The following is a 17,782-nucleotide window of genomic DNA, read 5'->3' as shown; positions in this document are numbered from 1 at the left end:
CCCAACAAGATAAACTCATATGTGCTACTTTTTGTGTATACCTTACCTTGATTTGTACCTGTCCTTTTCAGGGCACAGACCGTATAAGTCTGCCCAGCACTATCCCCGCCTCCCAACCACCAGCCCCGCCTCCCACCACCGGCTCTGGCACAGACCGTATAAGTCTGCCCAGCACCATCCCCACCTCCCAACCACCAGTCCCGCCTCCCAATCTCGGCTAAGCTCCTTAGGATCCATTCCTTCTGAACAGGATTCCTTTATGTTTATCCCACGCATGTTTGAATTCCGTTACCGTTTGACTGAGGTTCTGAAAATACAATCTATTCCCTTGGTGACTAGAATATATTATGTACTGTACCTTGTTCTGAAGAAGACTACTGAGTCGTGTATAGATCACTGAGTGTGCACAACAATATTTCACTAAACCTTCTCAATTTGTCTACAATAAACTTTCCCTGGTATTATTTATTTAAATGCTATCATTGCTCAGTGCCTTCCACATTCTCATGCCATCACATTATCCAATTCCTCTATACTGGGGACACAGGCCTCCTCTTTCCATTCCCACATCCGCCTCTCGGGTAAGACACTTATCTTATATTTCACCTATTTCTATAATCTTCTTTGTAAATGCAAAAACACAAACCCTATTGTATCTTGCCTTACTAAATGAGTGATTCCTTAAAGGGAAACAAGAGTCTAATTCTAAAAGATGAACTAGATTTATTGTATATGATTGAAATGGATCTCAGATTCAGATATCTCTTACTTAACCCAAGGCTCCCCTCCTGGTTTTGCTCAACTTTATTACAACTGACCTAAAAAATGAGGACGTGGTCTAGCAGTCCTATTTTTCTCTCACATTCCCCTACAAACGATTAGTCTTCCTTTTGCCTCACCCTCAGAACATCTATTGTTACAATTAAGTACTTGGTACTTCACCAACATTGCACCTTCTCCTTATCTATTACCCTCCTTCAATGCGTCATCTTATCAGGTTTTTCAAACCCTTAGCCATTACTGCCTTCATCTAGCTCGTCTTATTATCCTAAGTGATCTCAATGTACATTTAGACTCTGTTCAGGCCCCCTTCAGTTTGGGCTTCTCTCACTTCCTCGATTTACATCTCACCCACTATATTTCATTTCAAACACATTTATTTGGCCACACCTTAAACACTGTTATGTCTTCCTTATCATCCCTTCCATTTGTGTACATACACATTTCCACTTATTTTTCATGGACCAGTTCATCTTACTCGTTTTTGTCTAAATACTCCCTCATTACCAGAGATTAGTGACTCCAGCCCTAAGCTCAAAAAAGACTTCTGCAACCTGACAGCTTCTCATTCTCTCTTGGCACCTTTCAGAATTTGCCTACTGTGGCTTAGTAACAAGGCCCCTCAGTCTCCTCTAGCAATTACACTGACCTGGATTGGCCATTGTTGGAAACAGGATACTAAGCTAGATGGCCCATTGGTATGACCTAATATGGCTATTCTTATGTTCTTATTGACAGCAATATTCTTTAATTAAAAAAAAAATTAAACATACAAAGAAACAAACTATTATCATTGTAGAAGAGGATACCATACTGCCGTGAATTAGGTATTCAAGGCATGCATAATTTGAGATGGTATACTGTAGTTTAATTCTGTTGTTACCAGCCAGACTGTTGCTTTGAACGATTTCTCTTGATTACTTTGTTGATATCTGTAGACCACCTTATAGGAATGATTCATGTACTCTATTAATGTAATTGCAATCCCAGGACTGGGATCAAGCAGATGGTGAAAATCACTTTGACATCTATAACATATGGACTCCTATCATAAAGAAACAGCACAGAGAGAGAACGGTAGCTTATGGTATTATAACGTCTTCTTTCCACTGATGATTAATCCTAATGATAGCTCCTGAGGGAAAGGAAACACTGGGGGGTGGGGAGGAGGAGGAGGGAGTTTAGGTGTTATCTTGGTTCCATAATTTCCTCCACCTTCACTGGCACAGATAAAGGAAGCCCAAGTTAGTAATACTGCAATCCATAGAGTAGCCAGATGAGAACCAACAGGCTAACACTAGGGTGATCAACTGTTGGATTTTGACCAGACAATCCAGTTTTTTCTGCTTTGTGTACAATGTACAGTTACAAGTAATAATTGGACACTATAATATCTGATCAAGGTGTGAATGGGCCCAGCAGCAGCTGAATTTTGGCATTAGGCATTTGCTGCAGCTGGTGTATAAGCAGAAAAAGCAAAGACATATGAAAAAAAAATTATTCTGTGCTTCCTTTGCACCTGTAGCTAATTTTCCAGGCACCAACTTGCAGCATGCGACCCCCCCCCCCCCCCCCACCCGCCAACTGCCTGAGCCTGCTTGTAGCTGTATTTACCCCCACTGTTATTACAGTGCCATTCCAACTCTAATGATGAGCACTCATACTCAATCACTCCCATGACCACTGCATTGCCTGCCTCTGCCTGGCCTTTGTTCCCACTGAATCAATCAGTCAGCCTGTTCTGTGGTGTTGAGCCCTTGCTGCTATAGTGTTGGTCTGGAGCTTGGCCTGGCTCTGGTTCTCAAGTCTTTGCTCTCCCATGCACTGGCTCTTTCTGACAAGTCTGCCACCGCTCCCATGAGGGGTGCCCCAACCTAATGCTCCTTGACCTGATGAAAAATAAGAGATGGTGGGGCCTACTAGCTACTGAAACCCTGTAGCCTGTAAAACTGGGGTCCTCAAATCCAGTCCTCAAGATCTACATCCCAGCCTGATTTTCAGGATTTCCACAATGAATATATATGAGATCTATTTGCATTCACTCCTTCCATTGCATGCAAACAGATCCATATTCAATGTGGAAATCCTGAAAATCAGGCTGGGCTATAGACTTCAAGGACTGGATTTGAGGACCACTGCTGTAGAAGTTACAGCTTTCAGAGCTCTTCAGCCTTCCACTGTGATCTGTGCTGAATCCTGGGAGGAAGAGAGTTCATGTAGTGTGAGTGGGCGAAGAGGATGGATGGAGCGATGGCTGAGTGGGATGGAGGCCTGGGTGAGTGAAGTAGGGGTGAAAGTGGGTACAGAGAGTATGAGGGTAGGGAAGAAAACATGGGTCCAATGGGGTGAGGGAATATCAAGTGGGAGAGTAGAGATGAGTAGGGGACAAACAAATGGAAAAGTGCAAGAGTAGACTCAGGTATGCAGAGAAAGCAAGAAGCACAGTGGAAGAGTGAGAGGAGGAATAAAGGTAGGTGAAAGACCCTATGGAAGGAAGTGGGGGTAGGAAAGAGAGGGTGGGGTTAGGAGAGAAATTGTAAGGTCAGCTGAAATGGAGTGGAGAGGATGCAAGATGTTCCCAGGTGGTTCAATTAGGGGTTGATTACATGATATTTTATAAACTATTAAAATCCTCTTTTAGTCTGACTTTTGCTTAATTAACTGTGTTTATATTTTTATATTAACTGTCAATTTTTACAATGTAATTATAATTGTACTTTATTTCTTACCATTGTTTTATGTTAGAAAGGAAAAAGAAAAAGTATTTTTCAGAAATATATATAAGTTGATATCCAGAGTAATTCAGGGACCTATTCACTAAAAATGTATTAAGTTTTTGCACATACTACATGTTAGTTGCAAAACTTAATGTGCAACAAGTTCAAGCCTATGCAGTAAACACTGGGAGAGTAGCCAACTTCTGCCCTGCATTTATCACACAGGGCAGAAAATCAGTACAGGAGCCCACATTAAAGGCTTTGACAGACAGCATGGGTGTATCAAGCACTATCTACTGATGCATTTACCACAGCCTCATAGGTACATCAAAAAAACTTACCCAATCCACCTTCTGAACCCCCCAAGGCATATCAGCAAGCCCCCCACCACCCCAACCTTGCAAAGGCAATTCAACCTGACTTTCCTTCACCCTGCCCCCAACTTTCAAGACTGTCCAGGACCTACCAAGGAGTTTCCTAGTGTCTAGGGGCTAAGTGCAGGAGTGATCCCCAGTCGCTCCTGCCCTTAGCACCTAGAAAGTTACAGTCTTTGTGGATTAGAGTAGGAAACCTCCCAGACAGGTCCTCAGGGATCTTTGGGGGATAAGAAAGGGTCAGTTATTCCATTCCATTCTATTTATTAAAAATTACTAAACCGCCCTAGTCACTAAAGCAAATCAAGGCAAAGTACAATAAAAACAAAAATATATCAGAAAACGAACGCCATAATATGAAAGGATAGATAACATCCAACCAAGAATCACATAAAATCAAATCAGCCAAAACAACTAGTTGTTTGTCACAACCCTGGGACATGACCTACCCCCCACCCACCTGTGGACCTTGGTGAGGAGATGGGGCAGGTCCATGATCAAATTTCACATATTGACATCCCTTTCTTCTACAAAGAACTTAGAATGGTTTACAGCAAATAAATATGAGTAACATACAATAAATATCACATCACAAAATACATTAAAGATATAGAAGCTCATTTTCAAAGCACATAGACTTACAAAATGCACTATAAAGTAACTCCTTGTTTACATCCCCTAATCCCAAACCCTCTCTCTCACAGAGGAGCAGAAATCTCAAAGGAAGTCAATATATACCGAGCACTACAAAAGCAAGAATACCGTGAACTGTGCAATTTACACTGACATCTACAGAGATACAGATCAAACATACTGTCTAATGAAAAAAATTGTACAACAATTAAATGAGGGTTGAGGAAAAGGTTTTCTATATTTGTCTGAATCTATCAGGCCTTTTTAATCCTCTTAGCTAAAGCTTTGGCATTTAAGCAAAGAGAGAAAGTAGCCTTTGGTAGTTTGGAAGGCCTTTTGCAAGTTATGGCCAAAGTGAAAAATATTAAGGAAAAAAGTTATGGCCAAAGTGAAAAGAAAGCTCAATCTAAAGCACCAGAAGCTTAATTGGCTGAATCACCTCCACCTGTAAATTTGAACTGTTCCACTTCAGATAGTGGGAAAATTCATCCACATGACCTATGGTTTAAAAAACAAATGTAGCACTTTGTTAACAGGCCATAAAAACCTGAATGAACTTGGGCCCCATGAATGTGGATGGCCCCCTGTATAAGATAACAGCTCTAAAAGCAACACTGGGGATGTCTCCATTACCTACCACATGCTATTGTGCCAATGTTTCCTACCTAACAAACAAGAACCATACAAAAAGCATTCAAAATAGCTATTCTTACAGGCGGGCGCTCAGGATTAAAAAACACTGAAGCAATCTGTTCTCTGACATTCCCCAGAGTTGACAAAGGCTGCTGTTCATGCCTCTACTGCAGTGGCCAGCTTGTGATCACAGAACAGAAGGGGGAAAGGAAGGCTCTCACAGAAGTACTCAACCTGCTGGCAATAGTCCCAGGGAAATCACTGCCAGATAGGGCCTCACCAAGCCAGGATCAGCAGGGTCAGCACTTTGGGCCTAAAAAGGTCAACATCTGCTCAGTCAGGAAAACGCTACACAGATTGATCCCTGAAACCCTCTACAGGTCAAGGATGTAACCTAAGGGCCACAGCAGTCATGCCCAAAAGAAAATATCCTGCTGCACCAGTACAACCTGCACCATCTGCTGAAGGCAGAGAAATACTAGTATGTTCCAGCCTGAAAGCAGCCAGAAAGAGCACAAGGCACCTTCAAGAAGGGGGCGTCACACCAGTACTTTATTGATAAGACCTGACACGGTCTGTGTTTCAGCAAAACCGCATGCATCAAGGGTTTAAAAGTCGAAAAACAGTACAAAGGCTCAGCAGAGTGTTTCCTGAAGAGTAGCGTTTTAGTCCGCAGAAACCCAAATAGTAGCAACATTCCATGCTACCAGTCCTAGGGCCAGCAGTAGCTTCCCCCATGTCCATCTCAAAAGCTCTTTATGGACTTTTCCTCCAGGAACGTGTCCAAACCTTTTTAAACCCAGATACAGTAACCGCTGTTACCATATCCTCTTGTAAAGAGTTCCAGAGCTTAACTATTCATTGAGTGAAAAAATGTTTCCTCCTATTTGTTTTAAATATATTAACATATAGCTTTATTCAGTGTCCCCTACTCTTTGTACTTTTCTAAAGAGTAAAACACTGATTCACTTCTACACCATTCAGGATTTTGTAGACCTCAATCACATCCACCCTAAGCCATCTCTTTTCCAAGCTGAAGAACCCTAATCTTTTTAGCCTTTCCTCCTATGAGAGGAGTTCCATCCCCTTTATCATTTTGGTCGCTCTTCTTTGAACCTTTTCTAATTCTGGTATTTTTTTTTTTTGAGGTATGGTGACCAGAATTGAACGCAATACTCAAGGTGAGGTCCAACCATGGAGTGATACAGAAGCATTATAGTATTCTTGATCTTATTTACCATCCCTTTCCTAATAATTCCTAGGATCCTGTTTGCTTTTCTGGCTGACGCTACTGCCCACTGAGCAGAACATTTTAGTATGACACCAAAAGCACTGACATCTCTCCTCACTCGTCTCCTCTCCATGTTGAAGAGTCTTAACCTTTTTAGCCTTTCTTCATAAGACATTCTATCCCCTTAATCATTTTGATCACCCTTCTCTGGACCTTTTCCAGCTCTATCTTTTTTAAGATGACGCAACCAGAATTGCACACAATACGCAAGGTGTGGTCTCACCATGGAGCGATACAGAGACATTATTATATTCTTTGTTTTGTTCTCTCTTCCTTTCCTAATAATTCTAGCCTAGCGGTTAGTGCAGTGGACTTTGATCCTGGGGAACTGAGTTCGATTCCCACTGCAGCTCCTTGTGACTCTGGGCAAGTCACTTAACCCTCCATTGCCCCTGGTACAAAATAAGTACCTGAATATATGAAAACCGCTTTGAATGTAGTTGCCAAAACCTCAGAAAGGCAGTATATCAAGTCCCATTTCCCTTTCCCTTCCCTAACATTCTGTTTGCTTTTTTTGGCTGTCGCCACACATTAAGTTAAAGATTACAATGACACTGAAATCCTTTTCCTCATTGGTGACTCCTAATGTGGAACCTGGCATCATTGTAACTATAATTTTGATTATTCTTTCCAAGGTGCATCACTTTGAACTTGTCAAATTAAATTTTAGCTGTCATTTTGAGGCCCAGCCTTCTAGCCTCCTGTAATTTCATGCAGTCTGCATTGAATGCAACAATTTGAAATAGTTTTGGATTATTTGCAAATTTGATCACCTCACTCATCATACCCATTTCCAGATCACTTATAAATATGCTAAAAAGAACAGGTCCCACTATCTACGTGCAGCACTCCACTATCTACCTTCCTCCATTTAAAGAGCTGGCCATTTAACCCTATTCTCTGTTTTCAATATTTTTACCAGTTCACAGTCCACTTCAGAACATTGCCTGCTACCCCATGGATTTTTAATTTTCTCAGAGTCTCTCATGAAGATCTTTGTCAAAAACTTTCTGAAAATCTAGATATACTACTTCAAATGACTCATCTTTATCCTCATATTTATTCATGCTTCAAAAAAATGTAGCAAATTGGTGAGGCAAGAATTCCTTTGGCTGAACCCATTTCAGCTCTGTCCCATTAAGCCAAGTCTATTTGTTCAGTAATTTTGTTCTTTATAATAGTTTCTACTATTTTGCCATGGTACTGATGTCAAGTCTTACCAGTCTGCAGTTTCCCAGATCACCCCTGAAGCCCTTTTAAAAATCTGGCATTATATTGGCCACCTTCCAATGTTCTGGTACAACATGGACAATTTCAATTTACCAATAATACAAAACATGAAAAACTTTCAAACTCAACATACATGTAGCAAATCTGCCATACAAACATAACATTAATTCCTATAATTCAAACAGGAAGAACCCTAACTATAAATAGGCAGCACTACAATATTACCACTGGACCCTAGAACACCAATACACCTACTACTGGTAAAAAGAACATCTGGGAGAGCTACAGATCTCCACACAGAAACTACATGAAACAAAATACTGCACCTCTGTCACACACAAAACAAAGACAGACTCTCATCAAATAGAGAATAAGAGATCACAAAATAGAAATTTGAAGAGAACAATTGACCTTGAGATGCCAAAATTCAGCACATACCACAACACTGGAGCAATATCTATTCCCCATTACCACAGTTCTACTCTCTACATGCATTATCCTCCTCTCACTCATCAACTTGACAACACCCCAGTGCCTTTCCCACAAGGTTTCACCATTCCCAGTATCACCTCTCCCTCCCTCTCCTTCTCTCTCCCCCAACCCTTGTAGCTTGGCATCTCACTGTCCCTTCCCCTCCACCCCACAGCATCTCCCTGTCACATCTCTCTTCCCTCCTGCCCTCCCCCCCAGTGGTTTAGCATCCTTCCTTCTCTCCCCTCCCCCATGGTCCAGCATCTCTCCATTTCTATTCCCTCCCTCCAGATGTCCAGCATCTCTTCCTCCCCTCTGCCCTAGGCCTAATATCTCTCCCTCAACTCCCCTCTTCCAAGCCCACAATCCAGTATCTGTCTTCTCCCCCTCTCCCTCTCAACCCCCTTCACTCTACCTTTAAACTCTGTATCTCTCAATGATGCAACTACATCTTGAGTACGGTGTGCAGTTCTGGTCACCCTATCTAAAAAAAAAAAAAAAAAAAAATAGAGCAGAATTGGAAAAAGGTACAGAGAAGGGGTGACCAAACTGATAAATGGGTTATCTTATGAAATTTCTCCCACATACTTCTGGGTTGATTTCTTTTTTGTTTTTCTTTAAGCATTTCTACAAAAAAATCTATTAAAAAAAAAGATTTTTTTTCCTTTGAAAAGCAAGTGATTTACAGAAAATCATGAAAGGCCCTTCTTCTTCCTCGGCTGGGGGAAGGGGGAATGGAGCCATAGGATGAAGCATTATGTTCACCATTTTCTTTTTCTTTATACTTGTTGATTCAATAAAGTGACCTTTGAAAAATAGAATAAAATGTGTCTTTTCTTTTTTTCACTTCTACTATGGGAATTAAAATTGCACAGAACTATGGCAGATCTTAAAAATGATTCCACTGGGGTGGGGAACTCCAGTGGGGACACACTTTCCTAATCGTGTATCTGTCAGGCACAGCAGTGAAGAAAGGCTAAAGAGGTAGGGCTATTCAGCTTGGAGAAAAGATAGCTTAGGGGAAATACAGTATTATAGAGGTCTATAAAATCATGTGTGGAATGGAACAGATAAACATGAATTGACTGTTTACTCTTTCAAAAAGAACAAAGATTAAGGGACACACTATGAAGTTACTAAGGAGTATATTTAAAACAAATTGGAGAAAATATTTTTTTTTACTCTAACATATAATTGTCCAAGGGCCCTGTTTACTAAGGTGCACTGGCATTTTTAGCATATGCTAAAAATTAGCACACGCTGGGTAGATGCCCATAGGAATATTATGGCCATCTACATGGTTACGCGCTAAAAACACTAACGTGCCTCTAGCGTGACTTAGTAAACAGGGCCTCAAATTTATTGTGAGAGGATGTGGTAGAAGCAGTTAGTGTAGCTGGGTTAAAAACAACGTTTTGGAAGGCCCTGAGGTAGACTTAGAAAAAGCCACTATTTTTCCCTGTGGGAACTATCATGGAATCTTGCTACTCTTTGGGATCCTGCCAGATACTTGTAAACTTGATTGGCCACTGCTGGAAACAGGATACTGGGTTTGGTGGATCTTTGGTCTGACCCAGAATGGTAGGTTTTTTTTTAATATATATACCCAGTTGCCTTATTGAGATTAACTACACCCCTCAGCATGGAGTCCCTCACACAAATAAGGCTGAGCCTGCCACTGTTGGAAGAAGAAATATGCTATTGTGACACACAATAAGTGTGTACTTATTTAATAGACTAATTCAGTGTTAGCATGTTGTAAAATCCAAGTTCATGGCTTCCTTGGCTCCCTCTTGGCTGCAATGATTTTGGATATCTCCATCCTAACAACCTGTTCATCACTGCTCAGTGTAGCATTCACATGTTTTTATTTTCTATATTTCATTTGTTATGTACTCCTACATATTCCTTATACATATATACTACTGTGCACATTCACGTTGCTGTTACATAAGTACATAAGTACATAAGTAGTGCCATACTGGGAAAGACCAAAGGTCCATCTAGCCCAGCATCCTGTCACCGACAGTGGCCAATCCAGGTCAAGGGCACCTGGCACGCTCCCCAAACGTAAAAACATTCCAGACAAGTTGTACCTAAAAATGAGGAATTTTTCCAGTCCATTTAATAGCGGTCTATGGACTTGTCCTTTAGGAATCTATCTAACCCCTTTTTAAACTCCGTCAAGCTAACCGCCCGTACCACGTTCTCCGGCAATGAATTCCAGAGTCTAATTACACGTTGGGTGAAGAAAAATTTTCTCCGATTCGTTTTAAATTTACCACACTGTAGCTTCAACTCATGCCCTCTAGTCCTAGTATTTTTGGATAGCGTGAACAGTCGCTTCACATCCACCCGATCCATTCCACTCATTATTTTATACACTTCTATCATATCTCCCCTCAGCCGTCTCTTCTCCAAGCTGAAAAGCCCTAGCCTTCTCAGCCTCTCTTCATAGGAAAGTCGTCCCATCCCCACTATCATTTTCGTCGCCCTTCGCTGTACCTTTTCCAATTCTACTATATCTTTTTTGAGATACGGAGACCAGTACTGAACACAATACTCCAGGTGCGGTCGCACCATGGAGCGATACAACGGCATTATAACATCCGCACACCTGGACTCCATACCCTTCTTAATAACACCCAACATTCTATTCGCTTTCCTAGCCGCAGCAGCACACTGAGCAGAAGGTTTCAGCGTATCATCGACGACGACACCCAGATCCCTTTCTTGATCCGTAACTCCTAACGCGGAACCTTGCAAGACGTAGCTATAATTCGGGTTCCTCTTACCCACATGCATCACTTTGCACTTGTCAACATTGAACTTCATCTGCCACTTGCACGCCCATTCTCCCAGTCTCGCAAGGTCCTCCTGTAATCGTTCACATTCCTCCTGCGACTTGACGACCCTGAATAATTTTGTGTCATCGGCGAATTTAATTACCTCACTAGTTATTCCCATCTCTAGGTCATTTATAAATACATTAAAAAGCAACGGACCCAGCACAGACCCCTGCGGGACCCCACTAACTACCCTCCTCCACTGAGAATACTGGCCACGCAATCCTACTCTCTGCTTCCTATCTTTCAACCAGTTCTTAATCCATAATAATACCCTACCTCCGATTCCATGACTCTGCAATTTCTTCAGGAGTCTTTCGTGCGGCACTTTGTCAAACGCCTTCTGAAAATCCAGATATACAATATCAACCGGCTCCCCATTGTCCACATGTTTGCTTACCCCCTCAAAAAAATGCATTAGATTGGTGAGGCAAGACTTCCCTTCACTAAATCCGTGCTGACTTTGTCTCATCAGTCCATGTTTTTGTATATGCTCTGCAATTTTATTCTTAATAATAGCCTCCACCATCTTGCCCGGCACCGACGTCAGACTCACCGGTCTATAATTTCCCGGATCTCCTCTGGAACCCTTCTTAAAAATCGGAGTATTTATGTTATAAATAAAATTAGCATAATAGGCACAAAATTGCTGATGAAACTGTTCACTAGAAGATGCTCTTAGCCAATCTAAGCAGACTTCAAAGAGCAGTCAGTCGCCTAGCAGTAAACACAAGAAAATCAGCTCATCTGGCACATTAATAATTATACCTCATCATATTTGCACCAGTCGCAGGTCAAAATCTCAGCCTGATGGGCTGGAATCACGATTTTGGATCCAGGCATCTTCACATCCCAAACTCGTAAAGTCTGGTCACCTAAAACAAAGATAACACTATTACTTAAATCCTAATAATTCTTAACTGAGACGTCAATAGCTGAAAATTTCCTTCAGGCTCATGTATCAGATGTTAAGGCTTACCAAACAGGAAAATATTATCACTACTACCAATTCTCATTGCTATAATGCTATTAGATGTATACAGTGCCATACACAAACACATTAAGTGACAGTCCATGTTCAACAAAGCTTAAACATACACATAGGCTAGTATCTTTTATGCCACATTCATTGACTCTGAAAACCAAATTTGGATCCCATTTCATGAACTGCAGCTCAATATGACATTGATATTTTTGAAAGATACTGTAAACATGTTTTCCTTTTTTCTATAAATGGATATGCTGCCTTTCTCAGTAATATTTTATGCACCCAAATAAAGTAAAAGATGAAGGGAGTATGAAAATAAGGCAAAGTTGTAAGAACAGAGGCGTCAAGAGTTTTTTTGAATATGCTGGGCACATTTCTGTTTCTATAGGGATTTCATGTCACTAGAGTGACTCTGAATGTCCAAAAAAATAATAATGAACCTTCTGTATATTTAAATGAGGCTAACAATGCATTCCACACTTTTGGAAGGCTTCAGACTCAAATGATCTCATTAAGTGCTCATTATCAGTCTTTTTGTTTTTAGGTCTTTAGAGAACATTTGTTGTCAGAATATTTGCCAAGGCCTCCTAAGGGAGAGGGATTCCAATTGAATAAGCAGAGATGCAAGACAGATCAAGTGAGTTAAGGGTGAACAGATTTACAGTGGCTCACGCAAGTTGGAAGAGATAGTGATGGAGAGCAGGATGCTGCTTGGTGGTCATGATTTGTGAATGCTGGAACAGCACATTCCAAAAACAGCAATGCACTGGATTCCCGTACACCCCTCATTCTTCATCCTCCGAAATGCAAGGGTTTGAAATACAAATACAAATCAATGCATGCATCTACCTTTTCCTTTACGAGCATGCAGCTCTGGAATGCGCTACCACGCAACCTGAAAATGATCTATGAACTGACCAATTTCCGAAAACTATTAAAAACCTATCTCTTCGACAAGATTTATCACAAAGATCAACATGCAAATGTATAATCTTCTGAACTTCTAACACTGTCTTATAATGTCTTTTGCTTTCTAGCACTGTCTTATAATGTCTTTTGCTTTAACACCATTATATAATTCACCACCATGTAACACAAATCTCCTGTAAACCTAATGTATATGCACTCCTATTTCCAGTACCCATGATGTATTGTAAGCCACATTGAGCCTGCAAAGAGGTGGGATAATGTGGGATACAAATGCAATAAATAAATAAATAAATTCCACATTGCGGAAGGAGAAGCAGCAGACAACTCAAGACCTGACACTCAACATTTAAAGAAGGCTTAAAAACCACTGGCATCACCTGGGAGATGGAAGAATCCACAGCAGCCAAAAGAAGAGTACTAGTTGCCCAATGTGCCCAGTTGCACAGGAGGAACGAAGCCTAAGTTAAGGTTAGGAGTGAATTGAGTCCTTCTAGAGCTATAAATGATATATATTTGGATAATGAATAACCATCCAACTGCCACCCACAAACTCACTACTAACCATGAAACTGAAAGGTATCACCATCAAAATATGTCAGAGTCTCTGTGGTTTCAATACTAGGTCATTCACACCCTAATCCAAGTTTTTTCTGTTTGTTTGTCTTATATTAAGAAATAAAACACTATTACAGAATGAAGATAAAACCCAGATGCAATAACAGGTTGGCAGCTGGTCTCTTGTACCAAAGACAGTGTACAGTTTTTGATTCTTATGACAATTAATTTCATAAACCTAGATTGAAAGAAAGCTTTTTAAGCAAGACAGACACTGTATTTCGCCCTCTCTCTAATACCTTTCCCAACATAGACATTAAATACAAAGCAATTAAAAAAGCACAGCTCTGCCACTGTGAGACAAGAATCAGTTAATGCAATCAATGCCAGACTTCGCTCTGAGGTACAGCATTCAGAATTTGGAAAGGCTAGGCATTGCATTTAAAAGATTAATGATCAATAATGTTGCTGAATTGAAAGCAGAGAGGAAGAAGGGAGTGAAAGCTCAGGACACAGTACAGCTACGAACTGTTTGCAAGAAAGTACATCCAGACAGCTTCCTGACACAAAAGGCATGATCCAGGGCCCCCCCTGCTGGTTGGTGTAATAAATTGCAACCTGGTCATCTGTTTGAATGAGCACAATTTGTTTGGACAGCCGAACTCTGAAAGCCTTTAGGGCGTTCCAGATCTCCCGGAGCTCCAAAAGATTGACCTGAAGACCTCTTTCCTGGAGGGACCATGCTCCCTGAGTGTGAAGCCCCACTACATGAGCCCCCCAACTGAGGAGAGATGCATCCATCGTCAGCACCTTTTGTGGCTGAGGAATTTGGAATGGAAGTCCCAGGATCAAATTGGATCGAACAGTCCACCAGAGCAGAGAGTGAACAAGGTCTGGAGACACTCGGATAACATCTTCCAGTTCTCCCGTACAATTGGGAGGCTAGGGTCCATTGGGCTAATTTCATATGAAGGTGTGTCATATAAATTGTGGAAGTCACATGGCCTAACAACCTCAACATCTGCCAAGCTGTGACTTGCTGAGAGGCTCGAATCTGAGAGGTCAAAGCGACTAAAGTGTCCGCCCTCGGCCCTGGGAGGAAGGCTTGAACCTTCTCAATATCGAGCAGGACTCCAATGAACTCCAATTGTTGAGTGGGGTAAAGATGGGACTTAGGGTACTCTATAACAAACCCTAGTAGTTCTAGCACCCAAATAGTTCTCCGCATGGACTCCCGAACACTGTCCTCCGATGTGCTCTTCACCAGCCAATCGTTGAGATATTAGAACATATGGACTCCGTGTAGCGATGCTGCAACTACCACTAGACATTTGGTAAAGACCCTCAGAGCAGTGGCGTAGCCAGACTGCCAATTTTGGATGGGCCTGAACCCAAAGTGGGTGGGCACAAAATTTTCTCTCTACCCCCCTCCCCCAGCAAAATTTAGTCATGCTAATCAGATGCATTTGTCACACAGGGTAAAGTGCTGCTTTTCAGTGCATCAGATTTCAGAAAATTTATTTAATAGCCTAACACCCTTTTCAGTGAGCTTTCAGAGGCCAAAACCTCCTGCCTCAGGTCAATATAATGCTGTTACGGTATCCTCGCCTGACCTAAGGAAGGAAGTATTGGTCTCTGAAACTTCATTAACACAGGTACCATATTACTTTATCCTAAATTAAAAATAAAATTATTTTCTTTACCTTTCTTGTATGGCCATTTACTTTTTCTCATTGTGTCGCTCCCAGTCTCTAGATTCTGCTTTCCTTCGTTTTCGCTTAACTCTTCTGCCACGGTTTCCTGGCCATTTCTCATTTTTCTCTCCTTTTTCTTTGCTTTCTTCAATATTTTTCTGCCTCTCTCTCTGTCCTGATTTAATTCATTCTTACTATCCATTCTTTAATTTCCTTCATCTACTTATGGCTTTTCATCTTTTTCTCACCCTTGTTCTCCCCATGCCCCTTCCTCTTATTCTCCAGCCTTTCACTACTCTCCTTTTCCATCCAGCAGCTCTCTTCTTTCTCTCCCCATCCTTCCAGTCTCCCCTCTCTCTCCCCATCCTTCCAGTAGTCTCCCCTCTTTCTTTCTGCATCCTTCCGTCCAGTGTCACCTCTTTCTCCCTACCCTTCCATCCAGCGTCTTCCCTCTTTCTCTCCCCATCCTTCCATCCATCTACCCTCTCTCCTGATCCTTCCATCTAATGTCTCTCTCTCTCTTTCTAACCAGTGTCTCTGTATCACTCTACCCTTTTCTGTTCAGTGTCCCTTCTCTCTCCACATCCTTCCAGTCTCTCCCCTTTCTCTCCCCATCCTTCCATCCAGAGTCTCTCTCCCCATCCATCCATTTTCCCTCTTTCTCTCCCCATCCTTCCATCTGTTTTCTATCTTTTCTCCCCATCCTTCCATGTTTTCCCTCTTTCTCCCCATCCTTCCATGTTTTCCCTCATTCTCTGCCATCCTTTCATCTGTTTTCCCTCTTTCTCCCCATCCTTCCATGTTTTCCCTCTTTCTCCCCATCCTTCCATGTTTTCCCTCATTCTCTGCCACCCTTCCATCTGTTTTCCCTCTTTCTCCCCATCCTTCCATGTTTTCCCTCATTCTCTGCCATCCTTCCATCTGTTTCCCCTCTTTTCTCCCCATCATTTCATATTTTCCCTCTTTCTCCCCATCCTTCCATGTTTTCCCTCATTCTCTGCCATCCTTCCATCTGTTTTCCCTCTTTCTCTCCCCATCCTTCCATCCAGAGTCTCTCTCCCCATCCATCCGTTTTCCCTCTTTCTCTCCCCATCCTTCCATCTGTTTTCCCTCTTTTTCTCCCCATTTCCATGTTTTCCCTCTTTCTCCCCATCCTTCCATGTTTTCCCTCATTCTCTGCCATCCTTCCATCTGTTTCCCCTCTTTTCTCCCCATCATTTCATGTTTTCCCTCTTTCTCCCCATCCTTCCATGTTTTCCCTCATTCTCTGCCATCCTTCCATCTGTTTTCCCTCTTTCTCTCCCCATCCTTCCATCCAGAGTCTCTCTCCCCATCCATCCGTTTTCCCTCTTTCTCTCCCCATCCTTCCATCTGTTTTCCCTCTTTTTCTCCCCATTTCCATGTTTTCCCTCTTTCTCCCCATCCTTCCATGTTTTCCCTCATTCTCTGCCATCCTTCCATCTGTTTTCCCTCTTTTCTCCCCATCCTTTCATGTTTTCCCTCTTTCTCCCCATCCTTCCATGTGTTCCCTCATTTCTCCCCATCCTTTCATGTTTTCCCTCTTTCTCCCCATCCTTCCATGTGTTCCCTCATTCTCTGCCATCCTTCCATGTTTTCCCTCTTTCTCTCCCCATCCTTCCATTTGTTTTCTATCTTTTCTCCCCATCCTTCCATGTTTTCCCTCATTCTCTGCCATCCTTCCATCTGTTTTCCCTCTTTTCTCCCCATCCTTCCATGTTTTCCCTCTTTCTCCCCATCCTTCCATGTTTTCCCTCATTCTCTGCCACCCTTCCATCTGTTTTCCCTCTTTCTCCCCATCCTTCCATGTTTTCCCTCATTCTCTGCCATCCTTCCATCTGTTTTCCCCTCTTTTCTCCCCATCCTTTCATGTTTTCCCTCTTTCTCCCCATCCTTCCATCTGTTTTCCCTCTTTTTCTCCCCATCCTTCCATGTTTTCCCTCTTTTCTTCGACGAGGTCTGCCCTGCATGCCAGCGCCAGCCCCAACTCCCATTGCCGGCCACTGCTGCTTTTCCTGTTGAGCAGCAGGGCCGGCGCTACAAAAAGAAGAAGCGCTAACGGCGCTAAGGACGAGAAATGTTTTTTAAAAAAAAAGCGCGGCACCGGCAGGCACTGTCTAGGCAGCCTTGAGGCATTGGCTGCTGAGGCATTGGCTGCTGGCTCGCAGGCTCCTCCCGTCGACGGGAGGAGCCTGCAAGCCAGCAGCCAATGCCTCAGCAGCCAATGCCTCAAGGCTGCCTAGACAGTGCCTGCCGGTGCCGTGGTTTTTTTTTTTTTAACATTCCTCGTCCTTAGCGCCGTTAGCGCTTCTTCTTTTTGTAGCGCCGGCCCTGCTGCTCAACAGGAAAAGCAGCAGTGGCCGGCAATAGGTGCTGGGGCTGGCGCTGGGCGGGCCTGGGCTGAAATTGGGTGGGCCTGGGCCCAGCCAGGCCCACCCGTAGCTATGCCCCTGCCTCGGAGCTGACATAAGGCCACAAGGCAACACACTGTACTGGTAGTGATATGTTCAAAATTCTGCTGCATGACTAATATTCCGCCAGTGTCGTTATGCTCATATTAGCCCTCTCCTCAAGTCACTTCACTGGCTTCCTATCCGTTTCCGCATACAGTTCAAACTCCTC

The 17,782-nt window shown here is 42.5% G+C and overlaps 1 protein-coding gene across 1 annotated transcript in view; it reads right to left on the bottom strand.

Annotated features, from left to right (window-relative positions):
* The window catches only part of PEX7 (peroxisomal biogenesis factor 7), a 295,842-nt gene that overhangs the window by 131,779 nt on the left and 146,281 nt on the right, over positions 1-17,782 (bottom strand). The window contains 1 exon segment of the mRNA XM_030198517.1: positions 11,744-11,850. Within this exon segment, the coding sequence (XP_030054377.1) occupies positions 11,744-11,850 (107 nt within the window).

The sequence above is a fragment of the Microcaecilia unicolor genome, chromosome 3 (genome assembly GCF_901765095.1).
Source record: "Microcaecilia unicolor chromosome 3, aMicUni1.1, whole genome shotgun sequence".
Taxonomy (NCBI): domain Eukaryota; kingdom Metazoa; phylum Chordata; class Amphibia; order Gymnophiona; family Siphonopidae; genus Microcaecilia; species Microcaecilia unicolor.
Note: the sequence above shows the minus strand (reverse complement) of the source record. Positions and strands in the feature narration are given on the sequence as shown.